The sequence below is a fragment of the Eulemur rufifrons genome, chromosome 10 (assembly GCF_041146395.1).
Source record: "Eulemur rufifrons isolate Redbay chromosome 10, OSU_ERuf_1, whole genome shotgun sequence".
In the NCBI taxonomy this organism is placed as follows: Eukaryota; Metazoa; Chordata; class Mammalia; order Primates; family Lemuridae; genus Eulemur; species Eulemur rufifrons.
In genome coordinates, this window is record NC_090992.1 from 7,397,610 (window position 1) to 7,408,107 (window position 10,498).

Sequence of the window (10,498 nt, forward strand, 5' to 3'; positions counted from 1 at the left end):
CTCAATGTTTTAAAATATATCAGCTATTAAAAATAGAAAGTTTTTTTCAGGCTTAAGAGGTATACAGGAAAGAAAATTAGAGGAGATCCCAAATATTAATATGGTTATAAAAAGGACTCTTACAGTAAATATCATCAATATTAAAACTCTAAAACTACTTGAATTTTGGATACAATAATAGAAACAACAAATGAGGGAGTGGGAAACTCTCCAGTGCTCTAGTTAGGGCATTTTATTCTAAAAGAAGTTGAAAATAGTGACAAAATTCTTAAACTGAACAATTTCAGAAACATTTAAACCTATGACTTAAAGTAAATAAATGATATATTTTATGTAAATGTTAGAATATATTTTAATCTAAACTAATTTTATAAATAGGAAATATGGAGTATTAAAGGGTCAGATATGGGGTAAAAAGAATTTGTTATCCAGTATGAGACTAATTACATTTCTTTGACTTACCTGAGTGGATTTCCAATAAAATAAATTAGCACTTAGGTAATAGTGTAATAAATAAATAATTCGAAAAATAAATCTTAAAATACATACATACATACATAAAATACATACATAAAATATTTTTTGAATTATTTATTTATTTATTTATTACACTATTACCTAAATGTTAATCCTCCACCCCAAATTGAACATGGGTTGTATATAACATGCATATTTATTTAGTATGTACGCATTAGGACCAATTTCATGAATATTTATAGCTCCTCCTACAACCTGTTTAATATGTATACTTGGCCAACCCATTCAGCATAAATTCCTCTCTTACCCCTCCCTCCTTCAAAATGCCTGTCTTTTAGCTTCTTCCAGAGGCTATGCTTCCCAGTCTGTCAGAATAGCCACCTGAAGGATGTAACCCTTTATGAGAAATAAAGTTTTCTCTTTAAATTTATAAATTGTGTTTTTCCAGTTGACAGAGGTATACTTCTCCCATAGAAATTGAGGGACAGATATTCATTTTTGAATAATAAGTGTGTGTATAGTGTGCATATATATAATTATATTGTAATATATAAGATAGCTTTATATATATGTAAGAGAGAGAGTCCATAAATGTAGCAAAATCAATGATGCTAGGTGAAGGTTATATGGTCATTTATTATAGTTTATTTGTACAACAAAAACAAATCTGGATTTAGGTAAGGAGAGGCTTTATTCAAAAAGACTATTGCAGACAGAACCCTTTGACCACAACATCTTTAAATGTCTCAAAATCACAAAGAAAAAAAGTTAAAAAAATATGAAGGGGTAAGCAGGGCTAGCAGGACGTTTTTGTGGGAGCAGAGCAAGGGAGTAAGATGAGCAGGCACAATCAGGGCACTTTAACAGGAAATTATTAATATACCCAGCATAAAATTAACTCCATTTATGACAGCATACAATCCAGAGAAAAGCCCAGCTTCAAACCTCCCCCAAATCATCTAACATAAGATCAGATATCATATGTCCTTTCTAACACCCTCTTATTGAAATGCTTCCTGATTATCTAAGGTGTAAAGTTTCCCTTGTTGCAATAAGTTAGCAAATACAACTTTGTTCAACTACAGGTGTGTTTCCGATAGTCTTTGGCTAAAGGGCATTGACAATATACTGTAATTCTACACACTAATGCAAATAAATGAACTAGAGGTAAACATAACAACATCAACCTCACATTGAGCTAAATAAGGAAGGGAAGAAACTAAATTCAAAGGATTATCTACTATACACTTTATATATAGTTTTAAAAAGAGGCAAAACTAAAAGTTAAGTGTAGGGATGCACACTTAAGCCAGGTGTTAAAATAGCTGGCAGAGATTGAGGGATTTAACTTCTTCATGTCAGGATGTCATTCATGTTTTATACACTTTCCATTTTTGTTCACTTTTTTCCCACTTGGCAAATATGGTTTAGACATCTCTTAAGTGGCAGTAACTGTTTGCATAGCATCGAGGATATAAAATGCTGAGAACAAATGAGAAATCAAAGGCTTTTGATAATGAGCATGAGACAGAGTGTCAGAAGACAAGTTCTAGTTCTTACATTGCCATGAGTAGCTGATGAACTGGGCAAGTGACTTCATCATTTGGGGCCTTAATTTCTTCATCTGTTAAAAAAGGAGAGGAGGGAGGGAGACTGGATCAAATTTTTCTGACATATCATTCTTAAACATTCTATGATCCTATGATCATAGAGGAAACTCTTGACAAGTATCTCTTATATTTGTATCATCAGGCCATTTTCAACATATATAAAAGAGGTCTTATTTATCTAAAATCCAAAGCCAAACATTTATCTTCATTTGATTTATTCACTATATTATCTGGGAAGAAGAATAATACACTGATTAAGGGCATAGACTTTGGTGTCAGACAAAGTTAATTGAGTTTTATCTCTAATATTTACTATGTAGGGGAACTTGAGGGGTCACATAATCTCTCCTGTCTCAGTTTCCTTGTCTTTAAAAAAAAGAAATAATGTCTACTTCATGGGGCTGTTGTGAGGATTAAATTAAATAATGTATGTAAATCCCTTAACACATTGGCAGTACATAGAAATCATATCCAATAAATATGACTGCCATCATAATTATAAGTGACAAACCAGCTGCTTCCTAAGCATTTGAGGGTTCTGGGGCAGGGAATAGATTTGTGCAAATCAGGCGGCCAGTTGGCCTAGTCCTCTATTAGTGTACCTACTGGACCTCAGGTTCCTGAAGGATAGTGTCTGCCTATTCTCTTACCTTTTTCCTACTGACACTTCCTCCATGCTTTCCTGCTCCCCGCCCCATATATTTGGCTCAAGCTCCAGAAGACACTGCATGATCCTTTTGCTTTTTTCTTAGTCTTTGGATAGACTGCATAGTGTGTGCAGATGTAGGTTAAACTTTTTGCTGTTTGCCCATTGCTGCAGTGGCCCTAGCCAGCCAGCAGGTACAGTGACTTCAGCTTGAGGGAGTATCCTCACTGGCGTCTCAATTCCCAAGGGCTTTTATTTTTATTTATTTATTTATTTTTTTTCCCTGAAAGGGAATTAACAGGCGAGTCTGTTGTTGCTTTGGCAACAAACTTTCAACGTCTACCTAACTCTCCGGAATGAGAACATATCTATTAATACATTCAATAGACTGGGGAGTTGAGTTGCTCAATGCAGATTTTCTTCCAAGTGCAAAACAGCTTAGCGGGCTCAGGTAGCCCTTGGCGGCGCTGCGGTTAGAGGCTAGTGAAGCGGAAGGCAGCTGTTGCAGTATTCTATTTCGGAAAAGTGAAAGTATATCTGCAACAGTTGGCGTGGATTGCAGTGAGTGCGCTTGTGAGAACCGATGGCGGTTGCTCGTACGAAACCTTTGCAAAGCAGGCAAGTGGGATCTCTTCTCATTTTTCTGTGCGTATCTGTGGGGGGTGCGACAACCATCCGCTATTCGGTGGCGGAGGAGATGGAGAGCGGCTCCTTCGTGGCCAATGTGGCTAAGGACCTAGGGCTGGAGGTAGGGAAGCTGGCTGCGCGCGGGGCGCGGCTCGTTTCCGAGGGCAACAAACTGCATTTCCGGCTCCACCGCAAGACAGGGGACTTGTTCGTGAAGGAGAAACTGGATCGGGAGTCACTCTGTGGCAAAGCCGACCCGTGTGTTCTGCACTTTGAAATAGTCCTGGTGGAGCCGCTGCAGTCCTTCCGTGTGGAGGTCAGGGTATTTGATATCAATGACAATGCCCCAATTTTCCTAAACAAGGAGCCGCTTTTAAAGATCCCGGAGAGCACCCCCTTGGGTTCACGTTTTCCTCTTCAGAGCGCCCAGGATCTGGACGTGGGCCTCAATGGTCTCCAAAACTACACCCTGAGCGCCAACGCGTATTTCCACCTGCACACCCGCTTCCGCAGCCACGGACCTAAATATGCCGAGCTGGTGCTGGATAAGCCCCTGGACAGAGAGGAGCAGCCTCAAGTCAACTTGACGATTACAGCTGTGGACGGTGGGTCCCCGCCCAAGTCTGGCACCGCCCACATTCGGGTGGTGGTTCTGGATGTCAATGATCACGTGCCCCAGTTCTCACGACTGATGTACCGCGCTCAGGTACCAGAGAATAGCGCCAATGGTTCTTTGGTGGCCACGGTGACAGCCGTGGACCTAGATGACGGCACCAACAAGGACATAACTTACTCTTTAGCTCAAAACCCAGAAGCAATTCTCCAGACGTTTCAGATTGACTCTCAAAGTGGTGAGGTTCGACTAAGAGGGCCCTTAGATTTTGAAGCTATTGAAACATACGACATTGACATTCAAGCTACTGATGGAGGAGGCCTCTCCGCCCACAGCAAAGTCCTGGTAGAAGTGGTGGATGTGAATGACAATCCTCCTGAAGTGATGGTCTCGTCTGTGTCCAGCCCTCTCCCTGAGGACTCGCCACTACAGACTGTAGTGGCCCTTTTCACTATCCGAGACCGGGACATTCGAGTGGGAGGAAAAATTACCTGTTTCCTCAAAGGAGACCTTCCCTTTGTAGTCAAACCTACATTCCGGAATTCCTACTCCCTGATCACTGACAGAGGCTTGGATCGGGAGGCAGTCTCAGGCTATAATATCACCCTTGTGGCCATGGATGCTGGACCACCCAGCCTATCCACGGAGACTGTGATAGAGGTGCTAATATCTGACATTAATGACAATCCCCCAGTATTTCAGGAAGATTCCTACATCTTGACTGTTCGAGAAAACAACAGCCCTGCGGTTTTTATTGGCAAAGTCCATGCTGAGGATCTAGATTTGGGTGAGAATGCCCAAATGACATATTCCCTGCTGCCTCCAAAAAGTGGAGATCTATCAGTCTTTGCTTACATCTCCATAAATTCAGACAATGGGAAGCTCTATGCATTGAGAACCATGGATTATGAGGCCATTCAAGATTTTCAGTTTGTGGTAAAGGCAACAGATGGGGGTTTCCCGTCACTGAGTAGCCAAGTTACTGTCAAAGTTGTTGTTTTGGATGACAATGACAACCGTCCAATGATCTTATACCCACTGCAGAATGGCACCTTGCCCTGCAATGACCTAGTGCCCAGGTCTGCGGAGGCAGGCTACCTGGTGACCAAAGTGGTGGCTGTGGATGGTGACTCAGGTCAGAATTCTTGGCTTTCCTACCATCTATTTAAGGCCACTGACCTTGGCTTATTTTCTGTTCAACAACAAAATGGAGAAATTCGTACATTACGGCAGATTTCTGAGAGAGACCCCATGATGCAGAAATTGATCATTCTTGTTCAGGATCATGGCCAACCAGCTCTCTCCACTACTGCTTCACTCAACATCCTGCTAGTAGATGGCTTTTCAGAGCCCTACCTGCAGTTCCAGGATCCATCCAAGCATTCTAGAAAGGTAAATCCATCCACTAAATATTTGGTCATTTCTCTGGCTGTGCTTTCCTTCCTTTTTCTTCTCTCTGTCACAGTGATCTTTGTTATACACATCTACCAAAAGATTAAATATAGAGAAAAGTTCACAATTCAAGAGCATTTTTATGATGACTGTAATTTCCCTAACAACCTGGTAAATGGAGGAGGCAATGGATCCTTACCCCGGCCTTTTCCACATGAAATGTGTTCAGTCACCGGCACTGGCAATAGTGAGTTCCGATTTCTTAAGCGCTTTATGCCCAACTTCCCTTTCCCTCATGCCACTGGAGAGATAAAAACAGAGACTGGCTCCAGTTTACCTCCAGATTCTAATAGAAATAAGTCTCGGAGATCAGAGGGACATGCCCAGGTATCTGATGACTATATGTAGCTCATGTTTATAGTCCTCAGTGAGAGAAGAGAAACAAAATTTTATACTTGGTATGCAGAGATCTCCCATCCACATTGAAACAAAAATGGTAGTAGATTGAAGCTTTAGTGGAGACAGGAGTACCTAGTTTGATGAAAATGGGAAACTCAAAGTGAGTCTTATAGTACTCTAGCCTGGGCAACAGAGCGAGACTCTGTCTCAAAAAAACAAAACAAAGTGAGTCTTGGCTTATTTAGTACAAAACAGTTATTCTGATTCCCAGCTCATAATATCTGTAATTCCTTCTTTTTTTAACCCCATATTTTTTTTATTTCAGCATATTATGGGGGTACAAAAGTTTAGGTTACGTATATTGTCCTTGCCCCCATCTGTAATTCCTTCTGCAGTTAGATTTTGTTTAAAGAAATGTCACCATCTATAAATGCATATGTGGTAGGAACTTCTTTTCCATCTCCTCTGTGCTAGGTAAGTAATGTATGAGCCATTATTTGCATCTCCCCTGGCCCAGGAAATGCTTAGTTCCACAGAGAAATCCTGTTATTATGTCTTTAAATTATTTTCCAGTAGAAAGTTATGCAGTCATAAGAAAGAGAACTAGCTTTTGGTTTTTTGTTTTTTAGAAACAGGGTCTTGCTATGCATCCAGACTAAAGTGTAGTGGTGCCATCATAGCTCACTGCAATCTCAAACTCTTGGGCTCAAAAAGATTATTTCTGTTTCAGACTCCTGAGTAGCTGGGACTACAAGCATGCACTACCACACCCAGCTAATTTACTTTTTGTAGAGATGGGGTCTTGCTATGTTGCCCAGGCTTATCTTGAACTCCTGGCCTCAAGCAATCCTCCTGCCTCAGCCTCCCGAGTAGCTAGAACTACAGGTGTGCACCACCACACCTGGCTAATTTTTATTATTTTACAGAGACAGGTTCTTGTTATGTTGCCTAGGCTGTTTTCAAATGCCTGGCCTCAAGCAATCCTCCCACCTTAGCTTCCTAAAGTGCTGGGATTACAGGCGTGATCCACTGCTCTCAGCCTAGCTTCCCATTTTGATATATCAGGAAGTGATTAGGTTTGACAAGCAGAGATATAGTTTATTACTCAGAAATTTCTAGATTTTTGTCCCTGATGAGTGATCATCCCTGAATCAACACCTTGCATGCCATCACTTATAATCATGGAAATGCCTCGTGAGTGGTAGTCCTCACAGATAATCACGGTGGTAGGAAGGGTAAAGACAAAGCAGGATTTGACTTACTTGCAAATGTGAGTAAGGGCAGATATATGGCTAAAGAGATTCGGTTCAGGAATGCTCTCCAATATTAAGTTAGATGTAGATTTCTTAATGGTTGTTTAGGGCCTTAGGCAAGTCTCAAATCTCTCTCTTTCTATCCAGATGTCTATCCTTGCATTATCCAAGAGTAGTTATTTGAACATAGGGAATGAAGGGTGGATGGAGATAAAAATAAATTAGGCCTGCTATAGTTAATAAGTGTTATACAACACTTTACTTTGTGCTATTAAGTCCTACACAATACTTATTCTAAACTATTTTGTAGTTTGTAGAACTACAAAAGAAAAAGGCATTAAAAGAAAAAAGTTCATTGATACCAATTAAGTGGCTTTAAGAAAAGATACATTTTCAGGTAGTACCAGATTTGATAGTAAGCCATTTTCCTCTCTGAGTATTCTGAAGTGATGTTATGAAAACTGAGAAAAAACAGGTATTTTTAGTAAATCATTCATAAAATGAAATGTAGTGGGGAAACAAGTTAGGCTTCTTTTTGATCATTGTTTGCTGTCATAAGCTACTCTGGGTCCTCTCACTCTAAAATTAAAGAAATATTAACATAAAATATGAAAATTAAATATTAACATATTTCAGGGATGCTCTCAATACTACTAACTGTGCCTTAAAAGTCAAACATTTGCTTTAATGAGGATTTAATTATGTGCCTTATTTTACATAAATAAATATAAATGCAGACTCCCTAGGGTACATTCTCTTCCTTCCTGCATAGGTGGGTACAATATTTGTACCTGGAATTTTTTTTTTTTTTTTTTTTTGAGACAGAGTCTCACTCTGTTGCCCGGGCTAGAGTGAGTGCCGTGGCGTCAGCCTAGCTCACAGCAACCTCAAACTCCTGGGCTTAAGCGATCCTACTGCCTCAGCCTCCCGAGTAGCTGGGACTACAGGCATGAGCCACCATGCCCGGCTAATTTTTTTGTATATATATATTTTAGTTGTCCATATAATTTCTTTCTATTTTTTAGTAGAGACGGGGTCTCACTCTTGCTCAGGCTGGTCTCAAACTCCTGACCTCGAGCGATCCACCCGCCTCGGCCTCCCAGAGTGCTAGGATTACAGGCGTGAGCCACCGCGCCCGGCCTTGTACCTGGAATTTTAAGAGTTGAACATTCTCTCTTAAAATACTTCTCAAATATACAAGATCATATTTATTGCTATAAGCCTCATTCTTGGACTTATGACTGACACCTAATGGCACCACCACCTGGCTGTCTCCCTGGTAGCCAGGAATATATTAAAATTTAGTGTTTATTTTTAAAATATTGGAGATGCTTAGGGCAGAACTGGTATAACCTATGGCTGCCTTAAATATTTTCTTTAATATTTTGAGAATATATGAAGCAAATGCTGAATATCAATGAGTTTTTTTCCTATTAATATTAAATATTTTCCATAAATTGAGTTATAATGCTGCTCATTTAAAGGACTTTCTTGCACAAAACATATAATAGAATACTGTTCCAGTGTATTTGGGTTATGATTGGTGAAGCCTTTAAGTGAGAGAGGACACAGAATTACCTTTTGTGAGTAAACAGTAATTAGTTAATAAAACATGATTACCTAAAAGCCACTGGATTAACTGTATTTGATTACACTTAATGATGTGAGCATAATCAATGGAGCTTGGCCTGATGTCAAGGATAAAGTAAGAGAATGGTATAGATCAGTGATTTTAAGACTTTGAATTTCAAACAGCACACACACACACACACACACACACACACAACATTGACAGAAGACAGATTTATCAACATTTCATTTTACACATATAAATATAAATGGAATAAAACCTGCCATTTCATGCCACTATTATTCCATAAAGGAAATGGCATTTTAATATTAAATGGCAAGACAATAATCTTATAAAGGAAACTATCCTTTAAACTTAAAAACTATATAGTTTTTTTGTTTGTTTGTTTTTGAAACAGAGTCTCACTCTGTTGCCCAGGGTAGAGTGCCATGGCATCAGCCCAGCTCACAGCAACCTCAAACTCCTGGGCTCAAGCCATCCTTCTGCCTCAGCCTCCTGGGTAGCTGGGACTACAGGCGTGCACCACCATGCCTGGCTAATTTTTTCTATATATATTTTTAGTTGGCCAGATAATTTCTTTCTATTTTTAGTAGAGATGGGGTCATGCTCTTGCTCAGGCTGGTCTCGAACTCCTGACCTCGAGCGATCCTCCGCCTTGGCCTCCCAGAGTGCAGGATTACAGGTGTGAGCCACCATGCCCAGCCTGGTTTTAATAAACTATTTTGCCATTATTTTTCTTATTTTTGCCTTAGATTAGTGAAAATTTTGCCACTGACTTCAGATTTGAGAACTACTGGGTTAAATGATGACCTAACCTCATTTTTATTCAGACTTCATGTTCCTAAGACAATTCCAGTTGTACCTGCTAATTAAAAACTAAAAACAGCTCTATATCAATACACTGAATGTGATGTGAGCCAATTGTATTTGGAGAGAACTCTATATAACAGCTGAGATTAAGTACAGGTCTCCACCAGCAAATTAAGATAAAGAATGGAAATAATTAGGATAATTACTCTCCCCACAATTTCAAGTAATACTAGAACTATTTGTATTTATTCAAAACTATATAACCCAAGGGCCTTGAAAAATGACTTGTACAAAAAAGTTATAATATATATTTTTTAAAAATATCTAAATTCTTTCAATTACTTGTTTAACTTCGGCGTGTATAAATCTACATTTCTACTGGAAGTTTTAAGTTATAAAGAATTTAAATCCATTTTAAAACTTTTTATTATGAGATAATTTTAGACTTATAAAATTGCAAAAATATTAATAGTATAAAGAGTTTCTGTATACCCTTCATCTAGCATCCCTTAATGCTAACATCTTACATAACCATAGTATAGTTATCAAAATTAGAAATTAACCTTGGTACAATTCTATTAACTGAACTGTAGACTTTATTCAGATTTCACCAGTTTTTCCTCTCATTTCCTTTTTCTGTTCAAGGATCCAATTCAGGATCCCACAAGCATTTAGCTGTGATATCTCCTTAGTCTCTACAACCTGTGAAAGTTTCTTAGTCTTTCCTTATCTATCATGAGTTGAGACTTTTGAAGAGTACTAATCAGTTATTTGTAAAATGTCCCTTGATTTGGGATTGTCTTTGTTCTCTCCTTATTAGATTGAGGTTTTGCATTATTGGGAAGAATACCACAGAAAAGATGTTGTGTCCTTCTGAGTTCATCATGTCAGCAGGTACATGAGGTTAATGTCATAATACTGGGGATGTTAACCTTTTTTTCTTTCATTATGGTAAAAAACATATAACATAAAATTTACCATGTCAACCATTTTTATGTATGTACAGTTTGGTGGTGTTAAGGTGATGTTAATCTTGATCACTTGGGTAAGATAATGTCTGCCAAGTTTCTCCACTAAAGT

General features: G+C 38.9%; 1 protein-coding gene across 1 annotated transcript; it reads left to right on the forward strand.

Annotated features, from left to right (window-relative positions):
- The first annotated feature begins 3,316 nt into the window (after nt 1-3,316).
- On the forward strand, nt 3,317-5,773 carry PCDHB1 (protocadherin beta 1). The gene has a single exon (XM_069484125.1). The coding sequence runs from the start codon at nt 3,317-3,319 to the stop codon at nt 5,771-5,773; it is 2,457 nt and encodes an 818-aa protein (XP_069340226.1).
- Nucleotides 5,774-10,498: the final 4,725 nt, after the last annotated feature.

What these genes read in the sequence shown, in the direction of transcription:
- PCDHB1 (XM_069484125.1), top strand. Translation starts at nt 3,317, where the DNA reads ATGGCGGTTGCTCGTACGAAACCTTTGCAAAGCAGGCAAGTGGGATCT.